This window comes from Lissotriton vulgaris, chromosome 8 (assembly GCF_964263255.1).
Source record: "Lissotriton vulgaris chromosome 8, aLisVul1.2, whole genome shotgun sequence".
Taxonomy (NCBI): Eukaryota; Metazoa; Chordata; class Amphibia; order Caudata; family Salamandridae; genus Lissotriton; species Lissotriton vulgaris.
The window spans coordinates 1,282,584,280-1,282,605,641 of record NC_141696.1 but is presented as its reverse complement, the minus strand read 5'-3'; the positions used below and the strand labels follow the sequence as shown (position 1 = coordinate 1,282,605,641).

The window sequence follows — 21,362 nt, the reverse complement described above, 5'->3', positions numbered from 1 at the left end:
ACAAATAGCGAGGGGATGCCCCCATAAACACCGTAAAATCTGGGGGACATGGTGGGAATAATACAATATACTAGTGCCCCGAAGGTTGTATCCGGGATCCTTCACGTTCAGGAGCCGCGGCACTAGCATGATGCCAACAGTACTGTGCATATGATGTGTGCCTTTCTCTCCCTTTCTTTTGTGTTTCCCTTTCGTTGGTGCCTGCATAATCTCAATACAGCTTGATTACACACACAAAAACAAACAGAATCCACCCACACAAATCACTACTCTGCCTACACAAGTTACAAAAATTACAATTGAAATAAAGATCTCTCACTCACAAGCCTTCGATTTAGAAATATTTTGGTCAGAGTTGAAGAGGTATTTGAACCCTAAAGAGTGAGTGAAATGTGCTACAGTTTACATTATGAAGGAGAGAGCACACAAGAAAAATAGGCAATAACTTCTATTTTCAATATTTTGTTAATCATGCTGTTTAACACCGTTTAACCATCACTGAATACTGATAATCAGAGGCTTGTCATTAGATAAATGAAAGAAACCCCAAGTGTTTCCCTTCACTAACAGCTCTTTTTACTCCAAAGCTTCTTGGCATATCTTATCGGTAGGCATTTCTCTTAACAATAGGCTTCTCAGATCTGCAGGATTTTCATAACCATAGCATTTTCTCTTATCCCTAACCATAGCATTTTCTCTTATCACCAACCATAGCATTTTCTCTTATCCCAAACCATACCATATTCTCATATCCCTAGGTGTTTCACATCTCTAGGATTCTCTCAGTCGTAGGCTCCTCTTATCACTCACCTATTCTGTTGGTACACCACTACTATAGCACCTTCGGTAGATTGTCTAAACACGACATCGTTTGACATCACATCAAAGGCAAGCGATAAAAAATATGTTAAGGGTTAGGGCTAATTCATTAAATAGGAGTCTCCCTCATCACCGACCGAGACAATGTACTGTAATTTCATGCTGTGTAGTGGTGTACGCAATGAAGATGAAAAGGAAGTAAAAACCTACAACCATTCCGTTTTCCCTAGGTATTTCTCTTATCCCAAAATGTTCTTTTTGTCACTAGGCTTTCTGTTACCAGTAACATGAACACTAGACACTGCCCTAACTTTAAAGTAAGGATGCATATTTACTTTAGTAGGGCCTTATCATTTAAGCTCAAGATTAACAACTGAACTGAATATGGATTCATGAAGTTTTTGACTACGCACAGGTCATACCTTATGTCCTCCAGGGCACTGGTAACTTGCTGTTGCACAATGTCGTAGATTTTCACTTTGTAGCCAGCGCTGGCAAACACCATTGCCCAACTGCGACCTATGAGACCGCTAGACCAAGAAGAAACACAAAAACGATTTGTAAAAATATTTAGACCAATTCGGCATTTTGAGGTTGTATCATAACAGATCTTACTTGTACCACAATGAAAATAAAATAACTAAAGGCAAAATGTATTTTAATGATATGGTGTTATAGAGCACTGCAATCAACCACAATGGTAGGTTGGCACTGAAAAGGTACATCAAAGCTAGCAAACCTACAAGCTATGACTAATACCATCTCAATTATCCAATCGGCAGGGAAAACAACCAGGTCTTTAAGGCTCCCCTGAACATTAAAAAAAAAGGTTCAAATACTGTGATTACATGTATAGTGAATACCTAGACGTTTTTATGACTGTAAGATTAGACAAAACCTATCAATCTGTTCTTACTTCAAAGTCCTTTGGAGAGGAACTAGGGTAAGTTCAGAAAGCTCAGTATCAGAGGAAATGTAGTGCATGCACCGGGATGGCATCATCTCGATTACTCAACACCACCTACAATGGCCTGTCCGCGGAATTAGTGGCATGGCTTTAACTTTCCAAATACGACCCTAAATATAACTCTCACAGAACACATACACACACTTAGTCCTCGTAGGAGTCCAAGGGTCCAATGAGAGGATCTAGATGATACAAATTCTGCAGCACCATGCTTGAATTCAAGTACCCAAGTCGCACAGACAGGTAGAAGTATCTTAATAGATATAGTATGCTTTAAGGCACAGCTTTTAAGTATAACTCAATCTACTATGGAGAAGACCTCTATTGCTACCTTCCTGGTCGTTACTTGAACGGTTGCCTCCTTTCAAATCCAGCCTTCTCTGGAGGAGGGAAAGGGAGATATAAACTTATTTTAACCTCCGACTCCTGATTTGGACATTGTCCTGGCAGATTTCGGTACTGTGCTGAAATTGCCATACTTTTACCATTTGAAAAGTCCCAGTTCCTGTCTTGTTGAGAAGTATGGCACCAACTGGACCGCTTTTGTCAAATACTGACAAGGGAAGTCACACACAGAAAGATTAAACAACATAATAAATTACTCACAATCTAGAAATACACTTGACACACAGGCAGAAGTTACTGGCCAAATCACGACTTTGAGATAAGCAGTAATTACACACTCTGAGGGTTTCCTTGAGGACACATTGTGGGGGGTTGGAAGATGATTGGGGCAAGAGGGCCTGGAATGTGGGACAATTCATGAAATTTGGTGTGGGGACACTGATTTCTATGGTAATTCTGTATTCCTTAATCTTCAGGGGAAAAACTTAGAATGGTGCAGTAATTTTGTGTCCCAGAATAACTGGTATGCACACCTGCAGACCCAAAAGTGTGATCCACTCACAGTGGTTAAGCAGAATACAATGTAAAAGCGATCATCATAAAATGAAAGGAAGCATATCATCTCTTCAACAAGGCATCCATGCCTCCGTCTAACTAATCAGTGGTGTCGCGAACACACCCAAACCCGAAGACCTGAGAACAAAGAACCCACTCCAAGAAAGGGACTTAAACACTGGAATATAATAAACCCAGGTTATGAAATGCCCAACTTCATCCTTAACAGTTTCCTACCATTCTTGAAAAATTACCCTTTCAAAAAACTGGACTGGAAGAAGTAGCTCAAATGATAAATTAAAGTAGACCAAAGTTAAGAAGAGAACAATAGTGGTATTACTTCAGGACTCAGGCAAACTCCACTGTCCTCCATAACTTTTAGGCTTTCTAACTGTCTGTGTTAAACAGTACAGAAAGGTTCTTAGCAAACAAAACAAACCTATTTGTGAGACAAACATCATATAATCATTGTGGGCTTCTCATGTGAACTCTCAACTTGGCTCAGGGTTACATTGAGGAGCTCTAATTGACAAAATATGACAGCAAAGCTGCTCTTGAAGTTAAAAAATCATGCAACAATATGGAGGGCCTAGCCATCCTTCATTGTCTATCTGTTGCCAAGCACATTCCTTTTAAACTGGCTTTATTTTCGTTTTGAAATGGCACAAAGGAACAGCCCCCTTCTACATCTATGTCGAAACTTTTCAGCATCCTCTCTCAAATGCGACAGGGCCATGGTTTTAATGATTGGTTAAACAAAGCTCCAATTGAAAAGAAGTCAATGATTCTCTATTCCTGGTCTCCAGATACTGAATTCCCTGCCAAAGGATGTTAAATAGTTACCCTCAGAAAGGGAGTAAAAAGATTTCTGTTTAGTCTCTGAGCTAAGCTATTTTGCATGGCACAATTCACTGATGCACTTAATTCGTTGGAAAGACAATGTATTTAGTGGTTTTCACTTAGGAAATTAATACAATACAAAAGCATAGAAGGAGAAGAAAAGGATCATATTGGTACTTGAGATAATCCGTGTTTTGTGTCTTCCTGCTAGATCTCAGAGAGAAGGCGGCCTATGGAGATAGCACGTTCTCCCTAGTACGGGGCATCTTTTCTCTCTGCTACTGCCCAGGCTGTTGTAACTCACTACTTATTTCAGGAATCAACCTTCCTAAGAACCTACAAGAACTCTGTTCCATTGCTCTGCCTCACAAACCTAGACAGGAAGAGGCGCAAGATGGAAACTTAATGGCAAAAAGATACGGACAGAAAAATAAGTCATAAAATGCACTCCTATATATAATAAATTACACCGATTTTTACATCAAATAGTCTATATTGTGTTGGTGTGCTCTGTCTGAAACACGCGTCCAAAACTGAACACACAGGCTTTAGAACTTTGAAACAATAAGTAAACATTTCAAAGTTTTAAAGCATGCAGGTGTACTACGGAAGTGCACCCTGAGTCAGGTTAACTAGATGGTCACCAGCAATTGACTTCAAAAAGATTTGTCCACAATGCTTACTCCAACTGAGGAGGGCAGGGCTAGAGGTGTACTAATGTATGTGCCACAAGGTGGCCTCTTACTTCTTATCCCAAGGGCTCTCATATACATCTAAGCAGGCTACAACTCATCAGTGGTGCCGCTGAGCAGCCCACTACCCCAGACAGCCCACAAACTACAGAAAACCATCTCTGCAGGTCACAAATCATGGAGGCCCTCATTCGTCTGATGCAGTACTGCCACAACAGTCCTGTTGCATTTGCAATTAATGGAAACGCTGTAAGTGGTAATTTCAGAATCCAAAATGACCTTGGTATTTCAACTTTTCCACCATAGAAAGGGGAGGGAAACCAGTGGGCTCCTAATCAGTGTTAGGCATAAACTTGGGATGTGGAGGGAAGGGGGGGGTTAAGGGGGGTCAGGGCTGATGCAGTTACAACGGCAATAACCCCTTCGTCCCTCTCGCCCTGTGCCTCCAATCACAAACATTTCTTACTCCAATAATTCCCCCGCATATTCCTTACTTCCTGTTCCTTTTTTGTGTCCATTGTAGCGTCTCACAGTAACTCTGTTCCTGGCCACGCAGTGCCGGTGGGGTAGGGGAGATTGTGAGGACCAGCTTGCACTGCTCTTTGTTTTACTGGACATCCGATCGCCAAATGCGGTGTGCAGCAGGAGCTGGCAATTTAGTTAAGTAAGGGGGGAGCGTTTCTGCCTGCAGTGCGGCAAGTCAAGGCTCCTTCTTCGCCTCTTTCATGCGGCCAGGCCCGAGGCCTGCGGTGCAGATCATCTGCTTAAAAGGAAGTATGTAGTGTGCGGTCTAATTTTCACGCTACGCGGTGACGTAGCGTGAACACGGTGACCATCTTAGGGCCGCACGAGAGATCGCGATTTCGGGCGTCGGAGCGGAGAGAGAGGTGCAGCTCGCCTGGCGCTCTCTGTGATAGAGAGACTTAATTAAATAAACCAGCGTGGTAACCCAATAAGGTGTCCTGTCCTCCTTCCACCACATCCACAATCATTACAGTGGCGACGAGGGTGGGATGTAGGAAAAATGGAAGGACCCACAGAGACGCAAGGAAGGAAAGGAACAGCAGCCACAGACAACCAAGCCCCACATGTGAGGGCAGCCAAGACATCACAGAGAACGTGGCAGAGGCATTGGAGCACACTAGCAAGGGTGACATCCCACGAGCCCAGGTACAGCGCAGCACCCATCTGAGACATAGAGGGAGCACTAGTGGGGGAGCAAGGAAAGGGCGCAGCCAGCCAGAAGACAGAGCCCACCATCAACCAGACACCAAATAACGCATGGAGGGTGTAGCAGTGACTAGAAGCAACCCCCAGTGAAGCAGAGGCCCTGGCGGAACCACGAAGCAGTGGTGCGGAGGACACAGAGAGTCCCCAGTCACATTCGGAGCAGGGAGAAGAGAGCAGTGCACCGGGCAGCCCCAACAATCTTAATACCGCGCCAGAAAAGCGCGCGACCATGTGCCCACAAGCGTCATCGACGACAGCACCAATACCGTTCCTACCCAAACCAGGGGAGCCCCTCATGAAGTGGGATGATTGGAGAGAATACATCGTCAATTATATCGAGGTCCTGGAAGATGAAAATGAAGAGGCATTCACAAAGGAAAGGAAAAGGAGGATATTACTGCATAATTTAGGCCCAGAGGGAATAAGAGTGTTCAAGAACCTGGTAGCCAAGCCCCGACGAGATACAGAAGATGACGTATTCGCAAACGCCATAGATGACCTGAATGAGCACTACCGACAAGCAGTATGTGTATCCATAGATCGCTACATGGCAGCGAAAACAAGAAGTGGGAGAATCTATAGAAGAGTATGTGGCGACGTTGAAAAAGCTTGCGGCGACGTGTAAATTTGGCGCGCTCCACGACGAGTTCATCAAGGATCAGATCGTGATGCACACAACAAACAAAACAGTGCAAGACAAGCTATGGGTGAACGGCGATGCCACGCTGAAGGAGGTGATCGCAATAGTAAAAAAGGCCGAACTAGCGAAAAGATGTGCAGACGCTGCTAAGAGAGAAACGGCGGTAAGGACAATGGTGAACAAAGTCGACGACAAAGGATCCAAAGGGTGGAACAAGAACTCAGGGATATCAAACAGGGGACCCAACAAATGGCCGGGAAATCCAGGATCACAAGGGAAACAAACCAGAAGTGGTAAGAACCCATGCTACCGTTGTGGCAGGCCCACCCATGAAGCACATGACAAGAGATGCCCGGCGTTCTGAGCTAAGTGCATGTTTTGCGGAATAATGGGACATTATGAAAAAGCCTGCAGGGGGAAAGCAGGCCGCAACATGGTGAAGTATGTGGGCCAAGATCAGGAAAAGACCGAGAAAAGGGGACAGGAGGAAGAAGACTTGGTACTATGTATAGAGGATCAAGTACTGGGAGTAGACATCCGGAGATCGAGCAAGACGTTGCTCGATATGCTCATAGGTGGAGTGTCGATCAGCATCGTGGCAGATTCAGGATCACCATATACGATAGTGCAGAGATAGGTGTGGAATGAGAAGTTCAAGCCTCACGTGGGACCAAGGTTGGAGACACCGGACATAAAGCCAGTCTCTTACACAGGTGATCGCATCCCGATGGTGGGATACGGCGGTTAAAATTTGAATTCAGCGGTAGGAGTGCGGAATGCAAGCTATATGTGGCGGAAAAGGGCCCCTCGGTCCTAGGCTGGATGGATCAAGGAGACCTGGGCATAAAGCTGGACCTGGGTGGAGCCACGCAAGTGTTGTTGAAGGCGCCCGAACAATGGCCGAACCTAGAGAAACTGAAGAGGGACTTCCCTAAAGTATTTGGCGGGAAAGTCGGAAAGCTGGAAAAGTTCTCGCACAGGATAATCCTCAAGGACGACGCTACTCCAGTCTCACATAAAGTAAGGAATGTCCCCATCGCCGTGAGGAAAGCAGTGCAACAGGAACTGCGGCAGCTGGAAAAGAATGGAATAATAGAACACATAGCCTGTGCGGAATGGCTGGCGCCCCTAGTGGTAGTAATGAAGCCCAGTGGCAAGGTGAGGTTGTGCGTGGACCTGCGCGAATTGAACAAAAGCATCATGGTGGAGAGGTTTCCCTTACCAGGCATTGAGGAGATGCTGGCAAAAACTAAGGGGATCAAATGGTACTCCACCGTTGACTTAACATCGGCATACCACCAAATAGCACTGCACCCCGAGAGCAAGAAGTTGATGTCGTTTATAACACCCTTCGGCTGTTACCAGTTCTGCAGAATGCCGTTTGGCCTCACCTCGGCAGCGGCTGTTTTCCAAAAACTCATGGACCGTCTCTTTAAAGACATGGAAGGAGTCCAATACTTCCAGGACGACATCCTGGTGATGGGTAAAGATCGAGAGGACCATGACGACAAATTAGCCAAAGTACTGAGTGTGCTAGAAGAAAAGTGACTAACTGCTGAATGGGAAAAGTTCAGTCTACGAATGGCTTCAGTCACCTACCTCGGACACGAGATTGGAGAGCAGGGCATCACCCCAAAAAGGGATAACGTGAAGGCCATATGTGATGCTCCCCCTCCCTCCAGTAAGGAAGAAGTCAGGTCCTTCCTCGGAATGGCCAAGTACTACAGTAAATTCGTACAACACTTTGCCACGAAAACCCATCACATGAGGCCGCTAATGAGAGAAAAGACAGCGTTCACATGGACAGAAGACACGCAGAAGGAGTTCGAAAGCATCAAGAGAGATGTCAGTCAGGCCATCCCAAAGCAGGGAAATGATCCACATGGATTAACTGTTTTGGAGACGGATGCCAGCGACAAAGGATTGGGTGCAGTCCTAATGCAAGAAAGGAGCAGTGGTGCAACGGAAACCTTAAGCTTCGCATCCAGAGCCCTGACAGACACGGAAAAGAAATTCAGCGTCATCGAAAAAGAGATTTTGGCAGTTGTGTGGGCCATAGGCAAGTTTTGCCAGTTCTCGTGGGGTACGAGATTCCAATTGAAGACGGACCACAAACCACTGGTACGAGTACTCACGTCCAGCGGGCATCCTAGCGCAACCCCCAGAATAACCAAGATGACCCTGAAGCTATTGGAGTACAGATATGGCGTAGAATACATTCCGGGAAGCAAGAACAAGGTAGCAGACTACCTGAGTAGAGCGGCCGCAATGGAGGAAGTTGGTGAAGGGGCAGAATCGAGTGAAGAGATGGTGGGGGCGATGGAAGACCCGGAGAAAGTCATAAGCAATCAAGAATAGAGGGAAGCGTACGGAGAAGACCAGAACATTCAGGAGGTGATGGGTCACATAGTGGGCGGATGGCCCGAAAAAAGGCATTTACGAGGGAACCTCAGAAAATTCTATGAAGTTAGAGAGCAATTGTCCCTGGACGACAAGGGGATGTTTGTGTACAGAGGGGAAAAAGTGGTACCCCCTGAGGGACTAATCCCCAGGCTCATGGCCATATTGCATGAGGGTCATTTAGGAATTGTGAAAACCAAACTGAGGGCCAAACAGGGATACTGGTGGCCAGGCATGGACATTCAGACAGAGCGGTATGTGAGAGAGTGTGACCAATGCCAGCGAGCGGATAAAACAAAGACGCCATTGAGACCTGCGTTGGGAAAGTTTGCCACCCCGAAGAATCCGTGGGAGGAACTCTCCATAGACATATTAGGGCCAATATTGGATGACCAAGGAACTCCAAAATACATATGCGTTATAGTGGACAGATACCCAAAATGGCCAGAAGTACAGGTCCGAGAAGAAATGGACACTGAAACGATACTCCAGTTCCTCACGGCGACATTCCTAAGAGAGGGCATCCCCAAATCCATACTGAGAGACAACGGTCCTCAGTTCACCTCGGAAAAGTGGCTCAAGTACATGGAGAGAAACTGGATCATATCCAAACACACGTCCATATATCACCCGGCCGGGAATGGACAAGTGGAGCGCTTCAACGGAGTACTGATGGGGTCTATACAGGCAGCGATCATGATGGGAAAAGACTGGGAGAAAGAGATATTGCACATGGTTTGAGCCTATCGCATCACGCCCACGAGCACGGGATATAGCCCCTTCCAGATTCTCAGGAGCAGAGACCCCTTTGCAAAAGACAATGTGGCATGGAAGGAGAAGACGATGACAAGCAAATGGTCACCTGCGGTGGTACAGAAACTTGGAAAGAGCTCAGAACATATACACAGAACACTATAATATAAGAAAGAACGTAAAAGACACAGACCTGGAGGAAGGAGAATGGGTGAGTGTCAAATTGGCGACGTTACAGAAGAAAGGAGACAGCAAATACAGCAGGCCCTTACAAGTAAAAGGGGTATATGACCGAGCAGCATTGCTCAGCGACGGGAATGTGTGGTCCCAGGATCGCATGACCCGATGCAATAAGATCTTACAATGGATTCCGGCAGAGCAGGAACTGATGGTAGCAGGCCAAAGCACACCGGAAAATCACGATAATGAACAGTAGGACGATAGGGGCGAAATGGGAACTGAGTGGGAGCAAGAAGGAAGTGAAAGCCCCCGAGCAGAGGTACAAGGTAGAGAGGAGAGAAAACGGTCCAGCAGAGCAGGTCCGAGTAACCTTGAAGGTAAAGAAATGATGCCCCCCATGGTCTGTGAGAGAGAAGTGACTTCTACCCCGGTAAGGCGCACCAGGGTGGGCAGAGCGATTGTGAGACCTGCTAAGTTCCGGGACTATGATACGAGTGATGGAAATTACACCCCTAGACCCACTTCTGCTGTGTGATATAAAAAGGGGGAAGATATGTAGTGTGCAGTCTAGTGTTCACGCTACGCGGTGACGTAGCGTGAACGCCGGCCATCTTAGGGTCGCGCGAGAGATTGCGATTTCAGGCGCCGGAGCGGAGACAGGTGCAGCTCGCCCGGCGCTCTGTGATAGACCGACTTAATTAAATAAACCAGCGTGGTAACCCCATACCATTTCAGGAATCAACCTTCCTAAGAACCTACAAGAACTCTGTTCCATTGCTCTGCCTCACAAACCTAGAAAGGAAGAGGCGCAAGATGGAAACTTAATGGCAAAAAGATACGGACAGAAAAATAAGTCATAAAATGCACTCCTATATATAATAAATTACACAGATTTTTACATCAAATAGTCTATATTGTGTTGGTGTGCTCTGTCTGAAACACGCGTCCAAAACTGAACACACAGGCTTTAGAACTTTGAAACAATAATTAAACATTTCAAAGTTTTAAAGCATGCAGGTGTACTACGGAAGTGCACCCCGAGTCAGGTTAACTAGATGGTCACCAGCAATTGACTTCAAAAAGATTTGTCCACAATGCTTACTCCAACTGAGGAGGGCAGGGCTAGAGGTGTACTAATGTATGTGCCACAAGGTGGCCTCTTACTTCTTATCCCAAGGGCTCTCATAAACATCTAAGCAGGCTACAACTCATCAGTGGTGCCGCTGAGCAGCCCACTACCCCAGACAGCCCACAAACCACAGAAAACCAACTCTGCAGGTCACAAATCATGGAGGCCCTCATTCGTCTGATGCAGTACTGCCACAACAGTCCTGTTGCATTTGCAATTAATGGAAACGCTGTGAGTGGTAATTTCAGAATCCAAAATGACCTTGGTATTTCAACTTTTCCACCATAGAAAGGGGAGGGAAACCAGTGGGCTCCTAATCAGTGTTAGGCATAAACTTGGGATGTGGAGGGAAGGGGGGGGGGGGGGGGGGGGGGAGGAGGGTAAGGGGGGTCAGGGCTGATGCAGTTACAACGGCAATAACCCCTTCGTCCCTCTAGCCCTGTGCCTCCAATCACAAACATTTCTTACTCCAATAATTCCCCCGCATATTCCTTACTTCCTGTTCCTTTTTTGTGTCCATTGTAGCGTTTCACAGTAACTCTGTTCCTGGCCACGCAGTGCCGGTGGGGTAGGGGAGATTGTGAGGACCAGATTGCACTGCTCTTTGTTTTACTGGACATCCGATCGCTAAATGCGGTGTGCAGCAGGAGCTGGCAATTTAGTTAAGTAAGGGGGGAGCGTTTCTGCCTGCAGTGCGGCAAGTCAAAGCTCCTTCTTCGCCTCTTTCATGCGGCCAGGCCCGAGGCCTGCGGTGCAGATCATCTGCTTAAAGGGAAGTATGTAGTGTGTGGTCTAGTTTTCACGCTACGCGGTGATGTAGGGTGAACGCGGTGACCATCTTAGGGCCGCACGAGAGATCGCGATTTCGGGCGTCGGAGCGGAGAGAGGTGCAGCTCGCCTGGCGCTCTCTGTGATAGAGAGACTTAATTAAATAAACCAGCGTGGTAACCCCATAAGGTGTCCTGTCCTCCTTCCACCACATCCACAATCATTACAGTGGCGACGAGGGTGGGATGTAGGAAAAATGGAAGGACCCACAGAGAAGCAAGGAAGGAAAGGAACAGCAGCCACAGACAACCAAGCCCCACGTGTGAGGGCAGCCAAGACATCACAGAGAACGTGGCAGAGGCATTGGAGCACACTAGCAAGGGTGACGTCCCACGAGCCCAGGTACAGCGCAGCACCCATCTGAGACATAGAGGGAGCACTAGTGGGGGAGCAAGGAAAGGGCGCAGCCAGCAAGAAGACAGAGCCCACCATCAACCAGACACCAAATAACGCACGGAGGGTGTAGCAGTGACTAGAAGCAACCCCCAGTGAAACAGAGGCCCTGGCGGAACCACGAAGCAGCGGTGCGGAGGACACAGAGAGTCCCCAGTCACATTCGGAGCAGGGAGAGGAGAGCAGTGCACCGGGCAGCCCCAACAATCTTAATACCGCGCCAGAAAAGCGCGCGACCATGTGCATACAAGCGTCATCGGCGACAGCACCAATACCGTTCCTGCCCAAACCAGGGGAGCCCCTCATGAAGTGGGATGATTGGAGAGAATACATCGTCAATTATATCGAGGTCCTGGAAGATGAAAATGAAGAGGCGTTCACAAAGGAAAGGAAAAGGAGGATATTACTGCATAATTTAGGCCCAGAGGGAATAAGAGTGTTCAAGAACCTGGTACCCAAGCCCCGACGAGATACAGAAGATGACGTATTCGCAAACGCCATAGATGACCTGAATGAGCACTACCTACAAGCAGTATGTGTATCCATAGATCGCTACATGGCAGCGAAAACAAGAAGTGGGAGAATCTATAGACTAGTATGTGGCGACGTTGAAAAAGCTTGCGGCGACGTGTAAATTTGGCGCGCTCCACGACGAGTTCATCAAGGATCAGATCGTGATGCACACAACAAACAAAACAGTGCAAGACAAGCTATGGGTGAACGGCGATGCCACGCTGAAGGAGGTGATCGCAATAGTAAAAAAGGCCGAACTAGCGAAAAGATGTGCAGACGCTGCTAAGAGAGAAACAGCGGTAAGGACAATGGTGAACAAAGTCGACGACAAAGGACCCAAAGGGTGGAACAAGAACTCAGGGATATCAAACAGGGGACCCAACAAATGGCCGGGAAAACCGGGATCACAAGGGAAACAAACCAGAAGTGGTAAGAACCCATGCTACCGTTGTGGCAGGCCCACCCATGAAGCACATGACAAGAGATGCCCGGCGTTCTGAGCTAAGTGCATGTTTTGCGGAATAATGGGACATTATGAAAAAGCCTGCAGGGGGAAAGCAGGCCGCAACATGGTGAAGTATGTGGACCAAGATCAGGAAAAGACCGAGAAAAGGGGACAGGAGGAAGAAGACTTGGTACTATGTATAGAGGATCAAGTACTGGGAGTAGACATCCGGAGATCGAGCAAGACGTTGCTCGATATGCTCATAGGTGGAGTGTCGATCAGCATCGTGGCGGATTCAGGATCACCATATACGATAGTGCAGAGATAGGTGTGGAATGAGAAGTTCAAGCCTCACGTGGGACCAAGGTTGGAGACACCGGACATAAAGCCAGTCTCGTACACAGGAGATCGCATCCCGATGGTGGGATACGGCGGTTAAAATTTGAATTCAGCGGTAGGAGTGCGGAATGCAAGCTATATGTGGCGGAAAAGGGCCCCTCGGTCCTAGGCTGGATGGATCAAGGAGACCTGGGCGCCCGAATAATGGCCGAACCTAGAGAAACTGAAGAGGGACTTCCCTAAAGTATTTGGCGGGAAAGTCGGAAAGCTGGAAAAGTTCTCGCACAGGATAATCCTCAAGGACGACGCTACTCCAGTCTCACACAAAGTAAGGAATGTCCCCATCGCCGTGAGGAAAGCAGTGCAACAGGAACTGCGGCGGCTGGAAACGAATGGAATAATAGAACACATAGCCTGTGCGGAATGGCTGGCGCCCCTAGTGGTAGTAATGAAGCCCAGTGGCAAGGTGAGGTTGTGCGTGGACCTGCGCGAATTGAACAAAAGCATCATGGTGGAGAGGTTTCCCTTACCAGGCATTGAGGAGATGCTGGCAAAAACTAAGGGGATCAAATGGTACTCCAGCGTTGACTTAACATCGGCATACCACCAAATAGCACTGCACCCCGAGAGCAAGAAGTTGATGTCGTTTATAACACCCTTCGGCTGTTACCAGTTCTGCAGAATGCCGTTTGGCCTCTCCTCGGCAGCGGTTGTTTTCCAAAAACTCATGTCTTTAAAGACATGGAAGGAGTCCAATACTTCCAGGACGACATCCTGGTGATGGGTAAAGATCGAGAGGACCATGACGACAAATTAGCCAAAGTACTGAGTGTGCTAGAAGAAAAGTGACTAACTGCTGAATGGGAAAAGTTCAGTCTACGAATGGCTTCAGTCACCTACCTCGGACACGAGATTGGAGAGCAGGGCATCACCCCAAAAAGGGATAACGTGAAGGCCATATGTGATGCTCCCCCTCCCTCCAGTAAGGAAGAAGTCAGGTCCTTCCTCGGAATGGCCAAGTACTACAGTAAATTCGTACAACACTTTGCCACGAAAACCCATCACATGAGGCCGCTAATGAGAGAAAAGACAGCGTTCACATGGACAGAAGACACGCAGAAGGAGTTCGAAAGCATCAAGAGAGATGTCAGTCAGGCCATCCCAAAGCAGGGAAATGATCCACATGGATTAACTGTTTTGGAGACGGATGCCAGCGACAAAGGATTGGGTGCAGTCCTAATGCAAGAAAGGAGCAGTGGTGCAACGGAAACCTTAAGCTTCGCATCCAGAGCCCTGACAGACACGGAAAAGAAATTCAGTGTCATCGAAAAAGAGATTTTGGCAGTTGTGTGGACCATAGGCAAGTTTCGCCAGTTCTCGTGGGGTACGAGATTCCAATTGAAGACGGACCACAAACCACTGGTACGAGTACTCACGTCCAGCGGGCATCCTAGCACAACCCCCAGAATAGCCAAGATGACCCTGAAGCTATTGGAGTACAGATATGGCGTAGAATACATTCCGGGAAGCAAGAACAAGGTAGCAGACTACCTAAGTAGAGCGGCCGCAATGGAGGAAGTTTGTGAAGGGGCAGAAGCGAGTGAAGAGATGGTGGCGGCGATGGAAGACCCGGAGAAAGTCATAAGCAATCAAGAATAGAGGGAAGCGTACGGAGAAGACCAGAACATTCAGGAGGTGATGGGTCACATAGTGGGCGGATGGCCCGAAAAAAGGCATTTACGAGGGAACCTCAGAAAATTCTATGAAGTTAGAGAGCAATTGTCCCTGGACGACAAGGGGATGTTTGTGTACAGAGGGGACAAAGTGGTACCCCCTGAGGGACTAATCCCCAGGCTCATGGCCATATTGCATGAGGGTCATTTAGGAATTGTGAAAACCAAACTGAGGGCCAAACAGGGATACTGGTGGGCAGGCATGGACATTCAGACAGAGCGGTATGTGAGAGAGTGTGACCAATGCCAGCGAGCGGATAAAACAAAGACGCCATTGAGACCTGCATTGGGAAAGTTTGCCACCCCGAAGAATCCGTGGGAGGAACTCTCCATAGACATATTAGGGCCAATATTGGATGACCAAGGAACTCCAAAATACATATGAGTTATAGTGGACAGATACTCAAAATGGCCAGAAGTACAGGTCCGAGAAGAAATGGACACTGAAACGATACTCCAGTTCCTCACGGCGACATTCCTAAGAGAGGGCATCCCCAAATCCATACTGAGTGACAACGGTCCTCAGTTCACCTCGGAAAAGTGGCTCAAGTACATGGAGAGAAACGGGATCATATTCAAACACACGTCCATATATCACCCGGCCGGGAATGGACAAGTGGAGCGCTTCAACAGAGTACTGATGGGGTCTATACAGGCAGCGATCATGATGGGAAACGACTGGGAGAAAGAGATATTGCACATGGTTTGAGCCTATCGCATCACGCCCACGAGCACGGGATATAGCCCCTTCCAGATTCTCAGGAGCAGAGACCCCTTTGCAAAAGACAATGTGGCATGGAAGGAGAAGATGATGACAAGCAAATGGTCACCTGCGGTGGTACAGAAACTTGGAAAGAGCTCAGAACATATACACAGAACACTATAATATAAGAAAGAACGTAAAAGACACAGACCTGGAGGAAGGAGAATGGGTGAGTGTCAAATTGGCGACGTTACAGAAGAAAGGAGACAGCAAATACAGCAGGCCCTTACAAGTAAAAGGGGTATATGACCGAGCGGCATTGCTCAGCGACAGGAATGTGTGGTCCCAGGATCGCATGACCCGATGCAATAAGATCTTACAATGGATTCCGGCAGAGCAGGAACCGATGGTAGCAGGCCAAAGCACACCGGAAAATCACGATAATGAACAGGAGGACGACAGGGGCGAAATGGGAACTGAGTGGGAGCAAGAAGGAAGTGAAAGCCCCCGAGCAGAGGTACAAGGTAGAGAGGAGAGAAAACGGCCCGGCAGAGCAGGTCCGAGTAACCTTGAAGGTAAAGAAATGGGGCCCCCCATGGTCTGTGAGAGAGAAGTGACTTCTACCCCGGTAAGGCGCACCAGGGTGGGCAGAGCGATTGTGAGACCTGCTAAGTTCCGGGACTATGATACGAGTGATGGAAATTACACCCCTAGACCCACTTCTGCTGTGTGATATAAAAAGGGGGAGATATGTAGTGTGCAGTCTAGTGTTCACGCTACGCGGTGACGTAGCGTGAACGCCGGCCATCTTAGGGTTGCGCGAGAGATTGCGATTTCAGGCACCGGAGCGGAGACAGGTGCAACTCAACCGGCGCTCTGTGATAGACCGACTTAATTAAATAAACCAGCGTGGTAACCCCATAAGGTGTCCTGTCCTCCTTCCACCACATCCACAATCATTACAAAGTATAATTGGTATTTCCCTTAATGTTCAGTCCCTGGAAGGAGGTGCCATCCTTGCCGCTCCAGCCAACAGCTCGGCGGTGCTAGCGAGCAGCAGTGGAGAAAGCCATCATCCCTGCCTGTTGCCCCGTCCCACGAATATGGGCCAGATATGCATCTGCCAGTGCGGACCCGGGCATTCGCGACATCGTCTGATACAGGAAATCCCACCCGAAACTCTATAGAAAGCTTTCTCGTTGTTGATGGCAACAATCATTGCCACTAGTTTGTCTAGGATCCCAGCTTCGAGGATTAAGATAAGCCTGCGGATATATTGGATAAATCCGGCTTGGTCCATATGTATGAGCTTGGGCATGAAAGGGAGTAGGCAGGCTGCTAGAATACAGCGTAATAATTTATAGTCCATGTTTAGCATGAATAAAGGGCGATATGAAAGGACATCATAGGGGGCGGGGGCGTCCTGGTTTCACCAGTGGGACGATCAGCCCCTCTTTAGTGGTGGGTGGGAGATGGCCAAATTCCCGGGCTGACACTGTGTGTGATGAGTTGTTGGGCCTGTTCATCAGTGTAAGCCACGTACAATTCTGTGGGGAGGCTGTCAGTCCTAGGGATCTTGCCCTTAGCCATGGCTTTAATGGTGATTCTCACCTCCTGTAGTGTGAGGACTCCCCCCAGGGCCTCCTCCTCATCTTGCCTCATCATCATTCCAGAGTGCGCATATTGCTGATGTAATTTGAACACAGTTGGGCCTCATATTGCTAGTAATAATAACAAGTGTGATTTATGACCAGAAATACATGATGTTCATGTTGCGTTGATTATGTGTTCTGAATATAAAAGTTATTTACATACATCACATGTGAAGTCTCTCTTTTAATGCGCAAGGTATTTGTCGTGAGTGCTGTGCCAATACTTTACACATTGCCTCTGTGGTAAACCTGACTGCTCAGTACCAAGCTAGCCAAGGGTGAGTACAGGGTATTCAGTGCGTGTAAACACCCACCCCTGATGGGAGTGGTAGGTTCTGCCTCAGCTAACCAGAAAGTGCCAGTTCGAAAAAGGGTGGTCTAGGGTCTGGAAGTCCCTGAGTTGTTGGGTTCCAGGGTGCTGGCTTCCTTGTTGTAAACAGTTTTTCCCGCTGGATTAAACATGTGTTTGCATTTCTGTATTGTTGTTCTGGTCCAATATTGAGCTTGGGTATATCTGACTATGTGAGTCAGCAGAGCGAGAGGGATGAAGGGGTAATGCTGTGATTACTTACCGGTCATAGCATTACTCAGAGTCCTTCTCTAACCATGATGACTCAGGCCCTTCCTCCTGCTCTTTTCGGCCAGCCCAACTGTTTAGGGTTTGGGCTTGGTACAGTGCAGGAAGCAAGGAGCGGGGGGAGGGAACTTTATGAGTAGGAAATGTTTGTGATGGAAAGCACAGGGGCCTCATTGCGAGTTATCCTGGAGAGAAGAACTCAAAGTATTTCTATTACCGGTAAGTAATCGCAGAATTACAAAAGCACATTTCTTACCCTACTAACACTGCATCTCCTTAAACCTACTCAGACTCTGATCTGTGAAGGAAACCTCAGGGCAGTTTGAAAAGTCACCCCTAAATATTAAAATGTGCTAAATTGAAGTAAAAATGGTCTTATGTGCGCTATATAAAAGACGAGAGCCAAAAAAACAAAACCATCAAGCCATTGTCCTTACCCCAAAAAATACAAAATAAAACAGCTACTTGCAGAACGAAGATATTAGACAAGTCATCCACAATCCACTAAAAGGTAATCATTGAGCTGTGCTCCAAATAGACATAAATAGTCCGCACTCCGGAAAGGAAAAGAAAATCCAATACTGGAAACAGTCAATACTTTGCGGGAAGAGTTAAATGTTTGAAAAGAGTAGGCAATGGTAGTAATGGCTCCAGGTGCGGCACCAGTTACATGATATAAAGGGGACAAGGGTGATGTACATATTGCTAGTGTATCGATTCTACCCAACACAGTTTCAGAAAGCACAAAGGAACTGTTGCTCATACCGATGAATCTTTCTTCTCAGCCAATACTCTGACTGTCAAGTGCAATAGAAAATACGCATGCCAGATCTTTACACCAGTGTTCCCAATACAAGGTGTTACATTTTTAAAACTGTCCGTGAAAATAAAATTATTGTGCGCTAACCTGCCAAGTACCCCTATGTCATGTGCAACATCGTCTCAGCCAGTGCCGATTTTATTTTCAATAGAATACAAATGCTGGAGTTTTTATGCCCACACTCAATGATAAAAGAACCCTGAACATTCATAATGCAGAGTGTGGTTGACTAAAACCCCTGTCCTAGCTGAAGTTCTCGCAAACTACAAAAGCCAGCTTGGCAGATCTGCTAACATAAGGAGTTGACATTATTCAAAACTAAAAAAAAACTGCAATTAGATGTTTTCTCTAACTACAAGTGGGCCCAACTCATGTCAGCTTCGGTCAAACCCAGCCAGAATGTAAGCCAACTGCACTTTGCATGCTGACATTTTTAGCACATAAGATGTTGAAAGTGAAATGACAAGTCCCAGGATGCAATGTGCTCTCGGCTAACAAGCTAAGATTGACTGAGAGGCATTACTACATGAAGAAAACAGGGTCTGTAGAAAGATACTAGCAGTTCCGATCATAACCATTTGTCATGAAGAACTGGGCTTGTGCTACCTTGGGGACTTTATTAGAGCGCAAACAATATTACTATGTATGACAATTTGGAAGAATAAGGAGGCAGACCTAACTAGAGACATTATAATGGACTGCCTCTCTTCAAATCCCCTGGTTGGCATATGTCAAAACAGAGCTTGGGAAAATTGGCCTGCAGAACCAGATATATACACAAGTCTTTTTTTCAAATCATTTTTATTGGGTTTTCAAGGAAAAGAACAAGAACATAGATGGAAAAAAAGAAAAAAGAAAATCACAAATTGGCAGGAGTTGAAGTACAGTTACAAATGTGATTATAAATGATAATAACAGTAATAATAATAACAATTTTAATGACAATAATAATAATAATAATAATAGAAAGAAATAACTACAAAAGAAGAAGGAAATGCCAAGAAGTTACAAATTAAGAGTCAGTTGGAATTGCGGTTAGGTTAGAGATACAGATGGTCGTTATATATGAAATTTTTTTGTCGGCCCATCATAAAGTTACATTGTAGGCGTTCAATTGAGGACATAAACGTTTTTATACGATGCACTATAATGATATCTTGTTAGAACATCAATTACAGTAATATAGTAATCATATCCCAAGTACAAACCTAATGTCAAAACAGTAATCAACAAGAAACTCTCACATATCCACCCACATCGAGTCCGACTGTATGAAATAAAGACATAATGGGGGAGCGTGAGGCTAGTCCTATGTGGAACGTTCCTTATGTGGAGGGACAGGCGAGAGGGCTCATGTTTGTGATAGAGACCCATAGGGAGGGTGGTTGTGCAATGGTAGTCATCAAGAGGTTCAGTAAAATGTATGTATTCGTTTATTGGAAGTTATGTAATTCAAGGAGGATCATATATTTAAAGGAAAAGGCATCAAGGTACCTCCATAACTTCCTATGTGGGGGACGCCAGGGCAAAGAATGTAGAGAGATGTCATCAGCCCCTTTGAGAAAGGACAACCATTCTTGCCCTTTCTAAAGGAGACTTCTTTGGAGTTCTTCTATTTATTAAGTTCAGTTTTGCAGGCAAGTGTGAGCATAAGGTCCAGATGATAGCGTTAATTTTCATTCAGTAGCATTGAATCTAGAAGTCTCAGAAGGATGTAGGAGAATTCCCTGGGGGGTAGATATTGAATGTTTTGTTTATACACTTGTATATTTTATCCCAGTATGTTTGTAGGATGGGGCAGTGGAAGAGCATATGAGCTAGATTATCAACATGTGCATGGCAATTCCAGCATGTAGGGCTCTGGCTGAGGTTAAGCTTAAAGATCCTTTCAGGGGTCCAATATGTTCTGTTTATTAGCATGAGTTTCCTTTGGGGTAGTACCGGACAGATTTTATTTGAAAAGGGAGTTTTATGTATCTTGTCCCAGTCAAAGGGAATGTTTCTAGTGTTAGATTCAGATTCCCATTTTACCTCATTTCTCAAGTGTGATTTGCGTGGTTTTGGGGACAATAGTTTGTAGATTTGAGATACAGTGTGTCCTGACTTTAGTAGCTGGAGTATCCTTGGAAGGATCGACAGGTCGGTGGGTAGTATTGAACGTAACGCGAGATGTACCTTTAGTTTCAGAAAGTCTTAACAAACAAGAGGTAGCACTTGTACTTAATAATTGTGAAGAGACATGCCGCTTTAGAAGAATGGGAGGGAAGATGCAGATTACGGCATATCGATCTCTGAAAGCATTGAACTGCCCTACAAACTACCTTTGACTGCAACAGGGATGATGGGAACGTTCACTATTGTTCCATGTAAGAGCTGACACTGTCAAATACCTGATGTGTTTCCTCCTTGGTTTTAAGTTGAACTTAGCTGCTTTTCCCTGTGCTTGTGATGGAAAAACAGGCCAAACAATGATGCATTTTATGCTTTTTTGCAAATACTATGAAAGATTTACTAGGATGTTTTTTTGCCACTTTAAAAAAAGAAATATTGTAACATTAGGCATTTTAGTGATGCAGTTACGCTTCTTGTGGAATTGTGCAATTAACCGATGAAAAGGTTTGCCTACCGTGAGGCCTCGCGTATCTATGTTGTTATAATCGTGTTTTTGAGCCATGCTGCTATTCATTCCTTTTTAATGACATATGATATAATAACAAATTATATTTTATTTTTTATGCTCTGTTTTTAATTGATGTATTTATTTATGCTTCTTTTGTGGGTGATATCTCACCCAAATAAATTTAATTTG

At 46.1% G+C, this 21,362-nt stretch overlaps 1 protein-coding gene across 2 annotated transcripts in view; it reads right to left on the bottom strand.

Moving 5' to 3' along the window:
* The window catches only part of CRYL1 (crystallin lambda 1), a 555,279-nt gene that overhangs the window by 532,248 nt on the left and 1,669 nt on the right, over positions 1-21,362 (bottom strand). For both annotated transcript variants that reach the window (XR_015299353.1, XM_086935212.1), the window contains exon 2: positions 1,242-1,349. Coding sequence is in view for 1 of the 2 variants with exons in the window: in XM_086935212.1 (XP_086791338.1) it covers positions 1,242-1,349 (108 nt within the window). In the remaining variant the exon portion in view is untranslated. The remainder of the gene's footprint in view (positions 1-1,241; positions 1,350-21,362) is intronic.